Raw genomic sequence first — 20,088 nt, 5'->3', positions numbered from 1 at the left:
TTGTTGCCTCATTGTACTGGGAAAGAAACTGCTGCCAGAGAAGTGAATTGCCCAAATGTTTAATCTCTCTGAACGTCTTCCCTATTTATAAATAAGGATCTAATATTTGCTTTATCAACATAGGAAAGTTGGAAACACAAAATGAGCCCTTAGAGCTTTAAAGTAATAAAGTTTTATGTAAATAGCCACAGTGCACTTAAGCCCGTAGATGCAAGAGATGGTTTGGGACAGACTCAGATGAGTCACAGGCCTTTGGGAGAGGGAGAATGATCAGACAAGCCTTTTGGAGCTAAACTCCACTCTTCATTTTCTCTCTGCTGTCTCGAAAGAGAAAACCGAATCCGTTAGAAGATGGAGAGAAACAAAGCGGCAGCTGCTGAAAAGTTTTGTAGTGACTCCCATGCTGGTGAGATTAAGTCCAAAGGGCATGACATATCAGGTAGAGAAGCAGGACAGCCGGGCGCGGTGGCTCACGCCTGTAATCCCAGCACTTTGGGAGGCTGAGGCAGACGGATCGCTAGGTCAGGAGTGCCAGACCAGTCTGACCAACATGGTGAAACCCCGTCCCTACTAAAAATACAAAAAAATTAGCCGGCCGAGGTGGCGCGCGCCTGTAATCCCAGCTACTCAGGAGGCTGAGGCAGGAGAATCTCTTGAACCCGGGAGGAGGAGGTTGCAGTGAGCCGAGATCGCGCCACTGCGCTCCAGCCTGTGCGACAGAGTGAGAATCCATCTCAAAAAAAAAAAAGAGAGAGAGAGAGAGAAGCAGGACAGTGTGAAATTCAAGCTTGCGCCCTCTGCGGTTAGACTGGGTGGCTTCAAACCCTGGTTGTTCCATTTTCTAGCGTATCCTGGGGCAAGTTCCCTTACTTTCCTGTTTCAGTTTCCTTACCTATAGAATGGCCTTTGTGAGGACTAAATGGGATAATGGATGCAAAGCACAAAAGCATAGATTTTTTATTTTTTATTATATAAGAACCTTCATGGGGCTGGGTGCGGTGGCTCATGCCTGTAATCCTAGCACTTTGGGAGGCCGAGGCCAGCAGATCACTTGAGGTCAGGAGTTCGAGACCAGCCTGGTCAACATGGTGAAACCCCATCTCTACTAAAAATACAAAAATTAGCCGGGTGCGGTGGGTGCCCATAGCCCTTCATACATGCTTGCACCTTAGTACTTACCTTTTAAAAAAAATCAAAATGTTTATATGTTTCTACCATAACACTAAATTCTCTGAGAGGACTGTACTTCCTATGCCCAACACAGTTCTCATTTTTTAACAAATTAACAGCTTTGACATATTTCACAGATCACACAGATCATCAATTCAAAGTGTACAATGGGTTATAGAATATTCAGAGCTGTGCACAATTGATTTTACATTTTCATCATCCCCAAAAGAAGTCCTGTACCCATTAGCAATCATTCCCTATTTCCCCCCAATTCCTGCAGCCCTAGGCAATCACCAATTTACTTCTGTTTCCGTGGGTTTGCCTCTTCTGGACATTTAATATGAATGGGCCCACACGCTATGTGGCCTTTGGTAACTGGCTTCTTTCACTTAGCATGATGTTTTCAGGATTCTTGCATGTTGTAGCATGTATCAGTATTTCATTTCTATTGCCAAATAATATTCCATTGTATGAATATACCACGTTTTATTTATCCATTCATCAGGCGATGGACATGTGGGTTGTTTCCACCTTCTATGATGAATAATGAGGCTGTGAACATTCATGTACACATTGCTGTGTGGACGTATGTTTTCACTTCTTTTAGTTATATACCCAGGAGTGGAATTGCTGGGTCATATCATAACTATGTTTAACCTTTGTGGGATTGCCAGACTGTCTTCTAAAATGGTTGTATCATTTTACATTCCCACCAGCAATATATGAGGGTTTAATTTCTCCATATCATGAATTTTTTTTTCTGCTTTGTTACCCAGGCTAGAGTCCAGTGGCGCAATCATAGCTGACTGCAGCATAGAAGTCCTGGGTTCAAGCGATCTTCCCACCTCAGTCTCCCAAGTAGATGAGATTACAGGTGTGAGCCACTGGCTAAATTTGTTATTCTTTTTGACTACAGCTATCACCATCCTTGTGGGTGAGAAGTATTATCTCATTGTGGTTTTGATTGTATTTCCTGAATGACTACTAATGGTAAGCATCTTTTCATGTGCTTATCAGCCATTCATATATAGTATTACTTTTTGCAATTTAAAAATAGTTTATTCAGGCCAGGAGTGGTGGCTCACACTTGTAATCCCAGCACTTTGGGAGGCCGATTTGGGCAGATAATGAGGTCAGGAGATCGAGACCATCTTGGCTAACACGGTGAAGCCCCGTCTCTACTAATAATACAAAAAATTAGCTAGGTGTGGTGGCACGCGCCTGTAGTCCCAGCTACTCAGGAGGCTGAGGCAGGAGAATCGCTTGAACCCAGGAGGCGGAGGTTGCAGTGAGCCGAGATCGCGCCACTGCACTTGAGCCTCGGTGACAGAGCGAGACTCCATCTCAAAAAAAAAAAGAAAAAAATATATATATATATAAAATATTTACTTTGAGAAGCAAAAATCAAATTAATGGAATTTGTAATCACAAATAAGTGTAGAGGCTAAAACAAGGTTTGAGATTGCCCTAGTCCAGTCAGCCTGAGACCAGCAAGGGAAACCTATAGTCCCACAGAGTTAGGCTTATCAACTCACTGCAACAAGGGAGACTGCACACCAGAGGAATGGTGAAGTGTCTTACCAAACAAAAAACTGGTCGTAGGATTATGGGGAAGGGTGGAAGTTAGGTGAAAAATTAGAGTTAGGCTCAAAGAAACACAGACCTATGTGAAAGGCGGATTAAGATCAGCTGGACTACAAAGTGAACCCAGGGGATCAGTTTCCCTGGAAAGTACAAAGTCAAGGTAAATGTGGAATGTTGTGTTCAGAAACCCCTGCTCTGAAGCGCAATACCTGGCCTGGAAATCAAGGCTGCTTCTCTGTCAGAGTGACTCAGCTCCTCCAAGCAAGACTGACTATAAGCCTTCATTCTCACAAATACAATTGCAAACAGCAAACTTTGTCAGCCTATGGTTTTGGAGAACAAAGTGTCTCGGTGAATTTTTTTAAAAAAGTAGTCACTCAGGGAGTTGTCATGACACTTCATGTTGCCAAAAAAAGAGAAAAAAGCTGCAGTGTGTGCTTGATAGAGGTACTATATCCTGTTAACTGTGCAGCTGGTTTTATCTGTCTGTGTATCTGTGATGAATGGCAGGGCAGATTTTAACTCTCTCAGTCTGAGTTAATAGCCACCTTTCAAGATAAATTCATAGTTGACTGAACCATCTCTAGACGCCTGGCTGTCAGGATCATTGAAATCACTTAACTAACAATGAGCCTTGGAAGCTAAAGACTGGCTACAAGTATCATTCCATTAGGTTTGACCATGTGTTGTCCAGTACTAACAGCTCTCAATGAATGAGATTACATTAGTTATTAGTCCAGATACTTAGCCGATTTGCTGGTATGGCTGAGACATAATTATTCACTACTTCACTTCCTCTTCCAGGGTACACAGGAAGACTACATTTCTTGACTTGACCTTCCTTGCAGTTGGCAGATAGGAGCAGAAGTGAGTAAGCCACTTCCAGGACCATCCTGAAAAATGTACTCCCTCCCACCCCCCATAAGCAACCTGGAGGTCACACTTTATTTTTATTTTTTGAGATGGAGTCTTGCTCTGTTGCCCAGGCTGAAGTGCAGTGGTGCAATCTTGGCTCACTGCAACCTCCACCTCCCGGGTTCAAGCTATTCTCCTGCCTCAGCTTCCCAAGTAGATGGGACGACAGGCGTGCGCCACCATGCCTAGCTAATTTTTGTATTTTTAGTAGAGACAGGGTTTCACCATGTTGGCCAGGCTGGTCTCGAACTCCTGACCTCAAGCTATCTGCCCCCCTCAGCCTCCCAATGTGCTGAGATTAGAGAGTTGAGCCACTGCACCCGGCCCAGAGGACTTTGTGTAAGCAAAAAATAAGCTTTTGTAGTGCTCAGTTTCTGAGATTTGGGGGTTTGTTGCTGCAGCATAGCCTAGCCTATAAATAGTATTACTCTCTGTTTTCTCCTTAAAAACCAGAGAGCAGGACTCATGTATTTCTCACAAAATATACATTGTCAGACCATATAGCAGCACAATTCCAACAGGACCAGCAGGTACTCATAAAACTTAAATTCTTGGCCGGGCACGGTGGCTCACGCCTGTAATCCCAGCACTTTGGGAGGCCAAGGTGGGTGGATCATCTGAGGTCGGGAGTTTGAGACCAGCCTGACCAACATGATGAAACCCCATCTCTACTAAAAATACAAAATTAGCCAGGCGTGGTGGCACATGCCTGTAGTCCCAGCTACTCAGGAGGCTGAGACGAGAATCGCTTGAACCCGGGAGGCGGAGGTTGCGATGAGCCGAGATCGCGCCATCGCACTCCAGCCTGGGCAACAAGAGCGAAACTCTGTCTGAAAAAAAAAAAAAATTTAAATTCTCAAGAGCAAATACTTCCCTTCACAGATCCACTGCCACCGGCTCCATATCAGCTGACACAATGGCAGGTACTTAACCGAATACAGGTTCACGGAACCAATCAGTTTGCCTTTCTTCTCTTCCTTCACAGTGGCCCAACATGAAGAATAAAAATAAAAATAAATGGGGGTAGTATTTCATCCAGGACACACAGCATTTGAATAGCAGTGGGATAGGAACTCCTTCCCCACCCTACCATGTGGGGCATAGGCTTGGGAAATTAGCAGGGACTTGGACATTCCTAGTCAGTCATCTCAAGTAGTTTTCGCTGACCCCATGTGGCTCCCACACAGGCAGAGGTGATCACCTCCTCCTGAGGGGTGATGCCTAAACACATCCATTATTGCACAACAATGCAAGTTATTTGAATTTTTTTTTTATCTTTTAAAAATTTGGGTGGGAGGGGGTAGGGATAAAAGACTACCAATTGGTTACAGTGTACACTGCTCGGGTGATGGGTGCACCAAAATCTCAGAAATCACCATTAAAAAAACTTACTATCCACATAACCAAAAACCACTTGTTCCCCCAAAACTATTAAAATAAAATAAATGCCAGGTGCGGTGACTCACACCTGTAATCCCAACACTTTGGGAAGCTGAGGCAGGTGTATCACAAGGTCAGGAGTTTGAGACCAACCTGACCAACACGGTGAAACTCCGTCTTTACTAACAATACAAAAATCAGTTGGGTGTTGTGGCGCATGCCTGTAATCTCAGCTACTCAGGAGGCTGAGGCAGGAGAATAGCTTGAACCAGGAGGCGGAGGTTGCAGTGAGCTGAGATCGCGCCATTGCACTCCAGCCTGGGTGACAGAGCGAGACCCTGTCTCAAAAAAAAAAAAAAAGACAAGAAAAAAGAAATGCAAAAAAAAAAAAGATTTGTCTTAGATCTTAGTCTGGCTAAAAAAAAATTTTTTTTAAATAAAAATTACTAATTGATTGAGACAGGGTCTTGCTATGTTGCCAAGGCTGGTCTTGAACTCCTGGCCTCAAGTGATCCTCCCACCTCAGCCACCCCCATGCCTCAGCTGGGATCACAGACCACTGTGCCCGGCCACAAGTATTTATGTAGATGTCTCCTCTGGTAGACTGCAACCAACTTGAGGGCCATGTCCCCTGGCATAGAGGAGGTGCTCCACTGAATTAACAAGTGAATGACTAAACAGGATATAAAAGGTGATGAGTAGACTGCCCGGCTCGGGCTGGGGCACTGCCACTGTCTATGGAACATGACCAAAGTGACAAAATGGGAAGAACTGAATTCGTCACAAAAAGAAATTCAGTCAATCTATACATGTTCAAGTTTTATTACAAAGTATGATGGGCAGAAAATACGGTACTTCTTATACAGGAGGCTGAAACAGAATGAAAGGGTGAAAATTAGGTTTAATTTACTTAGGAAACAAGAAATAGAAAGTCATAGCTATAACACTCCACTTTCAGGTGCCCATGAAGTAGCCTTCAATGGAGATTCCCCATAGTTGTTTCACAGCACAGTGTTAAAATTTTATTACAAGCCCTGTGTACAATCAGTCCTGTGAAAATATTTATAAAAGAAAAATATTACAGTACAGTTCTGCAAGGGGCAGCTTCCTCTCCACCTGACCGTGGATGCCACAAAACCTATAATATAGAGGGACAGTTTAAATATATAACAAGAATGGAAGTTCAGACATACTAGGCTAAAGGGCACAGAAATGGATCAGTTAGAGTTTAACATTTCAGAGCAAGAAATCTCCATTTTCTACATAGAGGTTTACACAATCATGCTACAAATTCACTCTCGGTGGGGTGGGGAGGGAAAGTCACTGACAAGAGGGGTAGTAAAATACACAGGAACCAAAGCAAGCGAGTCAGACTCAACTAAATCGATTCAAAGCTTCAGCTCAACAATTTTCATAACACATGGTATACCACAATCAACCCGAAGTGAGAACATTTCTTTTAAATAGTAGATATCACATGTTCATAATCACTGGGTTGTCCCAAAGGTGGGTGCCTATAAACTTTCCAGCTGTTACATAGACTGTCAACATCTTTCTTCTTGAGTTTAAACTTTCTTTAGCTTATTTGCTTCTGGTTGGATATACCAGTCCAAGCCTCTTTGGGAATGCACCTGCATGCTTCCATATTTTAAAAATGACATCCAGAAAGTGGCCTCAGAGGACCTGACCCATCTCATGTGGCCACACATTTGACTTTGACCATTAGCAGCAGTGACACTGTGGGAGGGGGAGAAGGTGCAGGTGGGTGAAGTGGGCAAGGGTCTGTAACACAAGACGCTCTCAGGAGCTGGCCCAGCCAGGGCCTGGCCCAGGGTTCACAGTGACTTTGCTCTGCTCCGCCCTCTTCCCTGGGAAAACCAATCTAAGTATCAAGCACGATCTTCCTTCTTCATCGTGGAGTACACACAGTAAAGGGAAAAGTCTGCTTTGAGGCCTCTACTTCAATGGTCTCCCCTACCCCAAGCCAGGAACGGAAGGGGCTGCCATATTCTCAAAGTGGGGAAGGCAGAGGGACAGTACTGGGCTGCCCTCCCACGTGTGGTAAACCCTGCAGCTCCTACATGTCTTCACGGCCCAGGAATTCAAGGCCCAGGTGGCAGCAGGAAGAAACAGTGGGAAAGCAAGGGGAAGAGAAAAGAGAAAAAGGAGGGGGAAAGTCTGCATAACTGTAATAACCTCTGCTTCTCCTGCTCTGTAACAAACCCACAACCAGGAAGAGCCATGGTCTGGAACAATCATGGGACCCCAAATGCCTGTAGGTTTTTTACACCAAACATCACCCATGGCTGCTCTAAGCTGTCATCTTGTTCCCATAGTTACCTAGCATCACGGATGCCCAATTTATGGCCCAGGAAGGCTGACCCAGGCTAAGGGCAGTCTCACTCCACAGCCATGCAATGGACAGTCTGAATGTTTCCCTACCCCAGACCTTCACTGACCTCTACTATTTCCTCCTCTGATTTAAAGAAAACACTTTGATCTTCTCCTGCATCCTACATCTCCTCCTAAAATTTCGGCCCTAATTGTCATCAAAACCTTGTAGGATTCTGAATTTTTTGTTTCTTCCTGAATCTTAGCCAGTTCTCTCAGAGCCAATCCTGGATTTATAAGGATTTTTCACCTATTTTTATTTTTATTTTTTATTTTTTGAGACGGAGTCTTGCTCTGTCGCCCAGGCTGGAGTGCAGTGGCACGATCTCGGCTCACTGCAAGCTCCGCCTCCCAGGTTCTCACCATTCTCCTGCCTCAGCTTCCCAAGTAGCTGGGACTACAGGCACCCGCCACCACCCCCGGCTATTTTTTTTTGTATTTTTAGTAGAGATGGGGTTTCACCGTGTTAGCCAGGATGGTCTCGATCTTCTGACCTTGTGATCTGGCTGCCTCAGCCTCCCAAAGTGCTGGGATTACAGGCGTAAGCCACCACGCCCATCCTCGCCCAGTTATTAAATATCTTCCCTCTTCAAGTCCTAACCTTGTAGGCTAATTCCTCCCTGGAAGAAGAGGATTCCAATGCTCCTGAGCATAAAAAATTCAGGTCTTGAATGACGTGGACCCATTCTCCAGCTCTCTGGTGGTAGAGGCCTGAGGCCTAATTTATTCAGCACCTCCATCCTTCCGTCAGAACAGATGAGGACAATACAGGCAGCTGTGCCTCAGGCTGCCAGGAGCAAAAGGGCCATCACCAGCTGGGCCACAGCCTGGCGGCGCTTCCATGTGGGCTTCCTGGTAAAGTCCTAGTGGCTGCTCCTCCCGCAGTCAGGGAGAACAGATCCAGGGCCTCCCACCCAGTCTCGCTGGCTGTCAATTTGAGAACCTCAACAAATTACAGAGAGTTGTTTTTGCAACTACAACAGATCGGTGCTTTCTGGAGCATGGCTGGCTTAGAGGCTTTCTAAATCCTGAGACTGTAGAAATCCCCTCCTCAGTCATGGGTCGTCGGGCTGGTGGAGTAAAGGGAGGGTAAGAGAGCTAGGACTCAAAGACCAGCAACTCATCAACTGTGAGTATGTGTGTGCTTGCTTAGAGGGGTGGAGTCTCCCCTGGGTCCCCGGTGGCATTCAGGGGAAGACTGCACTGCAGAACCTAAGGAAGGATGACAGGGGCTGGGCGTCCACAGGGCAAGGGAAATCTCAAAAGTTGTTGGTTTCCAGAGTAAATAGCTATCTTATGCAAATATGTTCTAATTATTATTTTTTTTCAAGTTGTTGTTTTTGAGTTCCAGCTGACAAATTCCACCATACAGACCAGGCGTCTAAGTGCAGATCAGGAAAGGAATCTTAGAACTCAGTGGATGTAAGCCCTGCCCAGCAGACCAGCCCCTTCTACCACTGACTTCCATTTCAGACCCTTCTCCACAGGAAGGAACTGATGGCCTCCTAAACAAGCAGCCATCAGTTTGGCCTTGCTACCCTTGAGAGAAGGACCCAGTAACCATTAACAAACACAATGAAAAGCAGAGGAGGGTTCTGACCAAGAACTGCTCGCTTTGTATCTCCAAATGATGCAGTGCAAATCCAGTGGCAAATGCAGGAGAGGCAACCACAAGCACATGGCCAGCCAGAGTCCTAAAATCAGGACAACAAAGTAAAAGGGTAGAAGGGGAAATACACTGGCTAAAAAAAGTCTTTTTCTTTGGGACAGGTCCCTGTATGGTAAAGCAAAGAGCTAGACTTTTGGCATATAATGACATCTACTTCTGAAAAGGAAGACTTAACCAAAAAAGCTTAAGGGCCCAGAAGAACAAAGTTACTGTTTTACTTCTCAAGCAGGTGAGAGCAAAAGAGGACAAAACCATCGTTCTTCAGGCCTGCTACTCTACTAATCTCAGATGAGCAATTCAGACGGACTTAAAAACCTTCAGGTAGGAGCAGAGTGCAAGGAACCAGCCAACTTTCCCCCAAGAGCACGTCCCAAACTGCCTGCCCCAAGGGCTCATCTAACGGTGGAATCACACACATGCCCCTCCACGGAACTCATTCACATAACGGAAAGACACCTGCGGCCTGCAAGTCAAAAGACAACTGCAGGCTGCAAGTCTAATACTGCTCAGAACCTAAACTGGGGGAGAGAGGGGTTCACAGGTGTGGGTAGAGCTCTTAACTGGCTGACCCTGGGGGTCTATAATGCCTTTTCCTTCTTTTTTTTTTCCTCCCTTTTCATTACCCACAGTATAATGCTTTTTAACTATCTATCCACTTGACAGCCCGGGATTGCCGCAGTCCATCAGTCCATCTCTCATGTAAGGTCTTGTTCAGGGTTGGAAGCACAGACAGGATGCCTCTCGGGAAGACTCTCTCACCTCAGAGCACTCAATCCAAAGAATGCCCAATATACCACCAGGCACAGTAAACTCAACCAACAGAAGCACCGAAGTTCAACTCAGATATCATTCTTGCCTATCATTGAAAAGACACTAAGTGGAATGGCCTGGGGCTTATATTTGGATGGAAAAACAAACTCTGAAAGAATGTACTGGAAATATGCTTGAAGTTCAGCTTCCTGAAATAATTCCCCTCAAGTCAGGTACCCTGAGAGCCTGTCTCTCTCAGCTCTACCATGCTCCCAGTGGGAACCAATGGGGCTGGACAGTGGTGCTTCAGGGTAAACAGAGGCTTCCTATGTCTGTTTAGAAGCCCAGAATGCCCTTGAGAGGAGCCAGGCTAAGAAAGGTGTGATGAGTCAGTGGACTTCAGAGCACCAAGGTGGTTTGGACTCTCGGTCAGGTATGTACTATTCAGGCAGTGACTCAAGAAGGCAAACTGCTCATGGGGCCAGGGGACCAGTACCAGCTCCAGGCACTGAGGGAAGAGAAGAAGGTGCAAAGAGGGAGGACTATAAGACAAAGAAATGAAGCAGGAGAGTAAAATTCTTTTCATAAAAAAATTAGCCTGATAGATAACAAATATACAAAGTTAAAATTTGTTAAACACACTGATACTAAGAGAAAAGACAAATTGGTATTTGTTCCCACGTAAGTGCTAACACGAACATGGACATGGACGAGACGTGGACTGCTGCCTTGGGCAGCAAACAGACAGAGACACCTGGGCAGAGGAATAGACACAGCCAGTGTGTGAACTGCTCCTCAACACAACGCCTGACAAACAAATATACATACATTTTTAATTGAGGAACCAAAGGAGAAGAGGAAAGGAGAGAAAATCTTAAAACTCAGCCCTGGGCTGAGGAGGCGCCACACAGCACTGAGTCTGCCACAGAGGGCGATGGGGTAACTGGCCAGGAACTCCTAGAGCAGCTTCTGGTAACAGTGGGTGCAAAGCAATGAAAGACATACTGGCCACTGGAAACATGTTTCTTCTTACTTTGGGGGTGGGGCAGAGGCAGGAAACACAAAAGCCCCTGCCTCGTGGGCACAGCGCCACCAACGCTACACTCTGAGTATCTCCAGACAGTTGTTGTAGCAGATGGCGATCCAGTCGGGCTGAGTTGATGCCCACTGCACATTGTTGATCTCTCCTTCAGCTGTGTAGGCCAGGATAGGGTCCTCGATGGCTCGGGGCATTTGCTGGATGTCCCAGATGAGAGCCTGGTGGTCATCCGCTAGGTACAAAGAAAGCCAGCAAGCAAGGTCACAAGTGAGGCAATGGGGATGATGATCCCTGCATTTCAGGAGCAAGTCACAGTTTACAAAGCACCCCCATGATGGCAGTTCTATTTTAAGCCCCCATTTTATCGATGAGGAAATCGAGATTCGGAAATGTTAAGGCACTTGTTCCAAATCACACAGCTATTCAGCCAAGTGAGTGGCAGAGCCAGAACTCAAATCTAGGCCCTGACTCCATCTCCCAGATGTCCCCAGGCTCTATCCACTGCACTAATGAGTCCTTCTCATCTGGGTCAGGTATCAGGAGTGGACAAGGGGATACCAAACATGTCATTTGCAGCCGCTTAAAATACTTGAGTGGTTACAAAGATCCTTCTCTGATCATTCAATATAATGAGAGCGTTTCTTCCCTGTTTGATGGACATTTATGCTTCAGTGAGGTGTTATATAGAAGACTGATAAAGTAGTGCTGATATGTGCTGTTAAAAAATTCTTTCCTGGACAGGCATGGTGGCTCACACCTGTAATCCCAGCACTTTGGAAGGCTGAGGCAGGCAGATCACCTGAGGTCAGAAGTTCAAGACCAGCCTGGCCAACATGGTGAAACCCATCTCTACTTAAAAAAAAAAAAAAATACAAATTAGCCAGGTGTGGTGGCACACACCTGTAATCCCAGCTACTCGGGTGGCTGAGGCAGGAGAATTGCTTGAACTCAGGAGGCAGAGGTTGCAGTGAGCCGAGCTCATACCACTGCACTCCAGCATGGGCGACAGAGTGAGACTTCATCTCAAAACAAACAAACAAACAAAATCCAAGAAAATAGCTATGGGAAACACCGGAAAGATGGTAATCGCCTTAAATATATAAAAGCACATGAAAAATAACTAGAAGGAAATACATTAAAATGAGAATGATGGCAATACTAAGATGGCAAGGTTAGGATTTATGTTTACTTTTCTCTAGTTCCTAAGTGATCCGTAATGTGCTCATATTACTTTTTTTTTTTTTTTTAAATGGAGTCTCGTTCTGTTGCCCAGGCTTGAGTGCAATGGTGCAATCTCGGCTCACTGTAACCAAAGCCTCCCAGGTTCAAACGATTCTCCTGCCTCGGCCTCCCAAAATGCTGGGATTACAGGCATGAACCACCGCACCTGGCCTATATTACTTTTATAATCAAAATAGTAAGTTAATTTTTAAAAAAGAAAAAAAAAAGACAATGGCCTTCAGAGCTGCAGTGTACCCTGACTCTGCCATGCATTCTGATGAAAGTTGGTCTCAGATATACAGAAAATCTGAATAAACTAAACCCTAATAGGCTAATTGTGGGCAATACTAGTCTCCTGCCAAGGCCGCATAGTCTGGGCCAGGTGCAAGATCCCTCTCCCAGGGACAATCAATGCCAAGAGGTCAGGGAATTGCACCTCTAAAGCACTCAGCCCCTTTTCCTCAATGCTCAACCGAGTACACTTGAGCAACAGCTCCTTCGGTTGAAGGGGCTCAAGGCAGGTGCAACACACAAAACAACAGCGAGCCGGACAAAGGCAGCAGCCAGGAGCAGCAAATGGGGCTTCTACGGGGCCAGTCCTGCTTTCCATGAATAATGGATGACACCTTTCTTTTCTGCTTCTTCTATCCCTCCCTATCCACACCCCTGGAAAAAAAAAAAAGAGGGCAATAATGAAGAAGACAGACCACAGTCTGAGGTACAGAAGGCAGCAGCAGGCCCCCAGCTGCTCTTCAAGGAGACATACAGGCATGAGCAGAGGGCCAAAATCAGGAAAAGCTTCATGCCTTCCAAATAATGCTCAAATGGCAGAAAAACACCAGAGTACATTGCTTCTTGGGCTCCATAACAAACCTTGTCCATTATAAGGCTCCTGATTAGTGAGGGGAAGAAAAAAAACACACTAAAAAACTTAAGGAGCAAAACACCACAGGGCTAGGACAGAATCCTATCAGTGCAAAAGGAAGAAGTATATAGTTGTATTTGGGGGCATGGATGTACATCCCTGAAAGTATACCAAAAGGGTCTGGAAGGAGACACATTACCTGTTGATAGAGGTCATCTATGCAGAGGGGGATGGAGGCAGAAATGATATAGGAAGGAGAAAAGATGACTTTCACCTTGCTCTTAAATATGCTTCTGTACTGTTTTCAATTTAAATAACAGATTGGCATTATTTCTACAATAAAAGTGCATTGACAACCAGCATATTTTTCTTTTCTTTTTTTTTTTTTGAGACGGAGTCTCACTCTGTCACCAGGCTGGAGGGTAGTGGCACGATCTCAGCTCACTGCAACCTCCACCTCCCGGGTTCAAGCGATTCTCCTGCCTCAGCCTCCCGAGTAGCTGGGACTACAGGCACGTGCCACCACGTCCAGCTAATTTTTGTATTTAGTACAGACTGGGTTTCACCATGTTGGCCAGGATGGTCTTGATCTCCTGACCTCGTGATCCACCTGCCTCGGCCTCCCAAAGTGCTGGTATTACAGGTGTGAGCCACCGCACCCAGCCTTTCTTTTCTTTTTTTAAAATTTATTTTAGAGGCAGGGTCTTGATTGGTTGCCCAGGCTGGAGTGCAGTGGCACAATCATAGCTCACTGTAACCTCAAACTCCTGGGCTCAAGGGATCCTCTCACCTCAGCCTCTAAGTAGCTGGGACTACAGGAATTCACCACCACACCCAGACAGTTTTTTTTAACTTTTTGTAGAGATGAGGTCTCACTATACTGCCCAGGCTGGTCTTGAACTCTTGGCCTCAAGCAGTCCTCCCACTTTAGCCTCCCAAAGTGCTGCAATTACAGGCCTGAAACGCTGTGCCTGGCCCAACATATTTTTAAGGGGTACTTTTTTTTTTCTGGAGACAGAGTCTTGCTCTGTTGCCCTGGCTGGAGGGCAGTGGCGTAATCTCCGGTCAATGCAACCTCCACCTCCTGGGTTGAAGTGCTTCTCCTGCCTCAGCCTCCTGAGTAGCTTGGACTACAAGTGCGTGCCACCATGCCTGGCTCATTTTTTTTGTATTTTTAGTAGAGACGGGGTTTCACCATGTTTGTCAGGCTGGTCACGAACTCCTGACCTCAGGTGATCCACCCGCCTCAGCCTCCCAAAGTGCTGGGATTACAGGCATGAGCCACTGCGCCCAGCCAGTAAGGGGTGCTAGCTTTGGTCTGGGAAAAGTGAAATGAAAACCACAAGTCACAAACCACAACCAGGCAAAGTTCTGTGGGGCCCTCCGATGCATCCAGAGCTCACTGTGGGTTTGTTATAGTGAAACCTGAAAGGTCCCATGGAGATGTTGATCTTCGCAGTCCCAAAGATTCTGTTACATCCATGAGGGATGCCTCCCTTTCCCCATATTCCTGGAATTGAGTCCTCTGTGCCACCCAGATTGCAGGGGGACAGTACAAGGCACAGCCCTATAACTGACACATGTTGTAAATCATATATGAAGATGTTCTGATGTCCATGAGGGTACAAGATCGTCTAAAAATTTGTACTGATTGAATTTCACAAGTGTGGAGAGGCTCCAACTAGTCATTTTGTATAAATCTCTCAAGACTGTCCTTAGAAAACAGTAACAACTACAATTCTAAGGAGCCAAGAGAATAGATTTCCTCCATCCCTCCCAGATTTCTTTCTCCCCACCATGATTACCTGCAGTGCAGATGTGGCAGGATGAATGTGGGGCCCACGCAATGCCATTGACACATGCTCGATGGTTGTTTAACCTGGCGACAGGTGTGCAGGGAACCCGGACATCTAGAATCACCACCTGCGGAAATAGCAAGTAAAAGGCCTGGGATCATCAGAGTTTCACAGAAAAAAACAAAAAATACTATCCACATGCAAAAATATTTTTAGGCATAATTTTTCATTTGTGGATTTAAAGAACTAGAGACAGGATTTCCATAGGATTGAGGGAAAAGAAGACAAAGGACACGGGTAGTTTAAAGTCTCTATCTTGAGCAACGCTGGGCCTTTAGACTGATAGGGGAGATGCAGAAGCAGGCAACAGGAGTCTGGGTAATCCTGGGTCCCAGCAGGTGCATGTGGTAAGAATTCTATGCATCTCAGATGAATGGAATGAGAGCCCAGCCAAAGCAGAATCTGAGGTGCTAGCGCCACCAAACCAAGGACAACCAATGCATTCTCCCCACCCACAATTCACCTCTTATCAAGTAACAGACTAGAAAGAGCTGCCATTTGTTTTTCTTTTTTTTTGAGACAGAGCCTGCTCTGTCGCCCAGGCTGGAGTGCAGTGGCGTGATCTCTGCTCACTGCAAGCTCCGCCTCCCAGGTTCAAGCCATTCTCCTGCCTCAGCCTCCCAAGTAGCTGGAACTACAAGTGCCCACCACCAGGCCTGGCTAATGTTTTGTATTTTTTTAGTAGAGATGGGGTTTCACCATGTTAGCTAGGATGGTCTCGATCTCCTGACCTGTGATCCGCCCACCCTGGCCTCCCCAAGTGCTGGGATTACACGTGTGAGCCACCGTGCCTGGCCTTTTTTTTTTTTTTTTTTAGACGGAGTCTTGCTCTATCTCCCAGGCTGGAGTGCAATGGCACAATCTTGGCTCACTGTAACCTCTGCCTACCAGGTTCAAGCGATTCTCTTGCCTCAGCCTCCCGAATAGCTGGAACTACAGGCATACACCACCACACCCAGCTAATTTTTGTATTTTTAGTAGAGACGAGGTTTCGCCAGGTTGCCAGGATGGTCTCGATCTCTTGACCTCGTGATCCACCCGCCTCGGCCTCCCAAAGTGTTAGGATTACAGGCGTGAGCCAGAGGCCTGGCCAGAGAGCTGCCATTTCTACATCTGTTTGCTAAAGCTAGATGAATCTGTCCAGACTACAGAAGGGAAAATCTGCTTTTTCACTCAGCACCATAGGCACGTACGATTTGGTTTACTCTTTAGATATTGCTTTTCCTGGCTCTACCTCCAACTCTTCAAAAATTAAAAGTTCTTAACAAATAATTCTTATTCCAGGTTAGGCTTTCTCAGTCCCGGGACTGCTGTCATTTTAGGTAGGATATACTTTGCTGGGGGACTGTCCTGGGCACTGTAGGATATTTAGCAGCCTCCCTGGTCTCTACCCCCTAGATGCCATAGTACCAACTGCGTCTCCAGAGCTGTGACAATCAAAAATGCCTCCAGACATTCCCAAAGATACTCCGGGGGCCAAACTGCTCCAGTTGAGAACAAGCCTTCTAGATATACTAAGCAGTGCTGGAGTTAGGCAGGGCCCATGGTAGCCTGAGGGGAGTGCTCACCTCCATTCCATCCATGGCCATGGTGGCCAGGTAGTTAGGGTCCTGCTTGTTCCAGCAGAGGCGAAGCAGTGGGTGATGCTGTGGGTCTTCGTAAATGATGGTGCTGTGTTCTAGATGGCGGAGGTCAAACATTCGCACCGAGCCATCAGCACCCACAGAGGCAAACATGTCCCTGCCACCCCCGGCCCGGCTAAATGCAATATCATAGACCTGTTGGTGAACAAGAAGCTCTGGTCAGATTCAGATCCATTACCTCTTCTTCCTATAGGAGGGAAATCTGCCACGTCCAGTTCATCTAAACCTCGCTCATGACACAAAAGCAGGTAAATGAAGCCCAAACAGCGTCTGTGAGTACTGAAACCAGAGAGCTCTAATATCAGTGGCTTCCCAAAGATGGAAGATCATTCTGCTATAGAAATTGGCTGGCTTCTTCCCACATTCCTGCTTTCCAAGTCTTCTTCCTCCAACCCCTGTGATAAAACAAAGGCACATACCCTGCTGACCAACAGAATAGTGGCTGTCTTCTGCTACACGACAAGAATGAGACATTTATTTCCTGGGCCTTGTGCACAACCAGAGGCAGGTCTACGATGAGCCCATTAAGGCCTAGATCATCAATCACAGAGGTGAAAGCAGCCCTCCTGTGGCCACTTAATAGCAGCCAAGCTGATTCTACTGTGAAACCTGGACCTGAGACTCATTTGCAAGAAAGAGGTAACAGAAATTTTGAGTCATGGGAGGCCTAGATGTTCCTGTATTCACAAATAGGTTTAATAGCACCCTCTTGTCCTAGGACATGTTGTTTCTTCTCCTAGTTGGTTTGTGATCATAAGTGAATCAATTTAGGTTCTGAATCACTGTTTTCTGCTTTTATTTGCTGCAAACATTGCATATCACTAACGTCTATGAGGAAACAGAGGCAGAGGGCAATGGAGAGCTTCAGAGAAAGGACGAAGGCCAGGTGCAGATTACACCTGTAATCCCAGCACTTTGGGAGGCTGAGGTGGGCGGATCACAAGGTCAAGAGATCAAGACCATCCGGGCCAACATGGTGAAACCCCATCTCTACTAAAAATACAAAAAAATTAGCTGGGCATGGTGGCTGGCGCCTGTAATCCCAGCTACACAGGAGGCTGAGGTAGGAGAATCGCTTGAACCCGGGAGGCAGAGATTACAGTGAGCCGAGATCACGCCATTGTACTCCAGCCTGGGACAGAGCGAAACTCTGTCTTAAAAAAAAAAAAAAAAAAAAGGACGAAGAGGGACGAAGAGAGAGCCAGAGACAGACAAGTAGAGAGAGAAACAGAAAAACTAATGCCAAACAAAACTCATCTTCTGGGGATAATGACAGCTGACTTCTGGGGAGACATGACTAGAATTTCTCACTAAATATTACAGCTCTGGTGTTGAGGTTCTGCCTACAGAGGGACACTGCCAAATGAGCATCTATTGCTATTTAACCTCATGAATTCCTTTTTTTTCTGGCTATGAAGAAATTATGCTTGTCTTTCTATGGCAGGAAGTAGAAGTGGTTCAAAAGGGACCGGGCCAGTCATCAACAAGGAGGCACTCAGGCCTGACATGCCTGACAGATCGAGGCTTTGTCTAGTACTGTACAGCTGCTTTCAGGCACAGCCATGTTGATCAGTATGTATACCCCCCGATGCCAGCTCCTGGTAACCCTCAGGGACAGAGATCCCACAGGTGCCATGGGCAGTGTGGCCGAGTGTGTAATGCTCTTTCGGCTCTAAGTGACTGCTCCTTCAGTGCTCCGCTAGCATGGTTCACTGGGAAACCAAGGGAAGGTGACAACTCCCAAGTACACTAAACCCTCTTCTACACTGATCTGCCAGGTATCAATGAGAGCCTTCCAAACAAGTCTTTTCCTAGAGAAAAGTGGACTGAGAAAAATCAAAGGTGCTAGAAAGGTGCTATTACTGTTTCTCTAGAGCCACTATCCTTTCTCAGGTTTATTCCTTCAAGACAAGGCTGCCAGTCCAGGCCTGTCTGCTGTCAAGATCCATTCCTGGCCTTTCTCCCTGCTCTTCTCTGTGTCACAAGAGAACTGATTCCTACAGCATGCATTTGGCAGGGTCTCAGATCTGCTGTCTGCTTCTGGCTGGTTCAGCCATGGGAGGCTTTGGTGGAAAAATGGATGATGGGAGGCAGGGAGAAGCTAAGGTATTTCTCCTCCCCTCTCTCTGTTCCTAGAAGTGTCTGCCAGGTAAATCCAGCCCCTGGGCTCCAGGAACCCTGCCTCCTCCCATGGTCCCTCTGGCCTATAGGCAGCTGCAGCTTCCTGCTGCTCCCATTCTATGGATGACCTCACTGCTACCTGTGTGGCTTCTCAGCTTTACCATCTTCTGTATAAGCAGCCCCTGGATTAAATCCCTGCAGTTCAAATACTTGAGAGTAGTTCCCATTTTCTGGGTTGGACCTAACAGACAACAGCAGGCTAAGCTGTCATATAACTAAAATGTAGCAGCTTGTTCAACTTGATGCCAAGAGGGTTTCCAGAAGTTCCTTATTGGTCCTCTCTGTGGGACAAACTCTTCATTTGACCCCTGGTTTAGCAGCAGTCAACTCTAGAAGTCTTGTAACAGGGCTTACCCTCAGGAGTATAGAAAGCCAAAGACAACCCCTTACTAAGAATGATAACCTGGGTCACATCTTCCTATACTGTTGACAACCTCAAGTTTCTGACCTAAGGTCAAGGCATTCTTTTTATCTGTATAGATATTAATACCCCTAGCTGTGCAGGGTAAGGTAGAAAAGAACAGGAAATAGTACCCACAGGAGATGAGAGTACCAGGAGCATGCAACGGCTCTAGTAGGAAAAGACTTCTGGGGATTTTCCAAAATCACTGAGAAGAATGCTTTGATTAAAATGCAATTGGCCAGGCGCGGTGGCTCACGCCTGTAATCCCAGCACTTTGGGAGGCCGAGGTGGGTGGATCACCTGAGGTCAGGAGAGTTCGAGACCATCCTGGCCAACATGGTGAAATCCCGTCTCTGCTAAAAAATACAAAAATTAGCCAGGCGTGGTTGCGGACACCTGTAATCTCAGCTACTCCGGAAGCTGAGGCAGGAGAATCGCTTGAACCCGGAAGGCGGAGGATGCAGTGAGCCCAGATTGCGCCACTGCACTCCAGCCTGGGCAACAAGAGGAAAACTTTGTCTCAAAAAAAAAAAAAAAAAAAAAAAGCAATCACAAATAGCTCTCCTCAGTTTTCCCAATAAACACAGAAGCATACCATCAAAGTCAAATATATTCCATTGCCTCCATTGCCAACAATAATGAAAGTATAAAGATTAAGTGAACATACTAGGATTTGGTAAAACATTTATAGAGAAAAATGAATAATTAGGTTTGTCTCTCAGAAAATTTTTTCTCTTCCTGTCTCCCTTCCTTCCTCCCTCCCCAAATCTAATCTGTTTCAAGATAAGTATTACTCTAAAGTTATTTTCTAATCACATCAGTTCCCAGCTCCTCTATAAGAGACTTTGTTATTTTAAAAAAGCAACCTCTGGCATGAAAAGAACAATGACAGACCGTAGAATAGGTCATTTACATTAGCCAAAAAAAAGCATTAGTTTACAATAGTGCTGTTTTCCCGTTTTTGATACATTACTATTGTCAATTTAGACAAGAAGATGTTATGTTATGATTTTCTACATAA

The 20,088-nt window shown here is 45.9% G+C and overlaps 1 protein-coding gene across 2 annotated transcripts in view; it reads right to left on the bottom strand.

Moving 5' to 3' along the window:
* Nucleotides 1–5,855: 5,855 nt before the first annotated feature.
* DCAF7 (DDB1 and CUL4 associated factor 7) overlaps nucleotides 5,856–20,088 on the bottom strand; it is a 45,114-nt gene continuing 30,881 nt past the window's right edge. The window contains exons 5-8 of one of the 2 annotated variants that reach the window (XR_008515673.2): nucleotides 16,409–16,618; nucleotides 14,790–14,907; nucleotides 10,893–11,130; nucleotides 5,856–5,919 (exon numbers count right to left, since the gene is read on the bottom strand). Coding sequence is in view for 1 of the 2 variants with exons in the window: in XM_002827694.6 (XP_002827740.1) it covers nucleotides 10,958–11,130; nucleotides 14,790–14,907; nucleotides 16,409–16,618 (501 nt within the window). In the remaining variant the exon portion in view is untranslated. Of the gene's footprint in view, nucleotides 11,131–14,789; nucleotides 14,908–16,408; nucleotides 16,619–20,088 lie in introns of both variants that reach the window. The other variant, XM_002827694.6, reaches the window with a different exon arrangement.

The sequence above is a fragment of the Pongo abelii genome, chromosome 19, assembly GCF_028885655.2.
Source record: "Pongo abelii isolate AG06213 chromosome 19, NHGRI_mPonAbe1-v2.0_pri, whole genome shotgun sequence".
Lineage (NCBI taxonomy): Eukaryota > Metazoa > Chordata > Mammalia > Primates > Hominidae > Pongo > Pongo abelii.
Note: the sequence above shows the minus strand (reverse complement) of the source record. Positions and strands in the feature narration are given on the sequence as shown.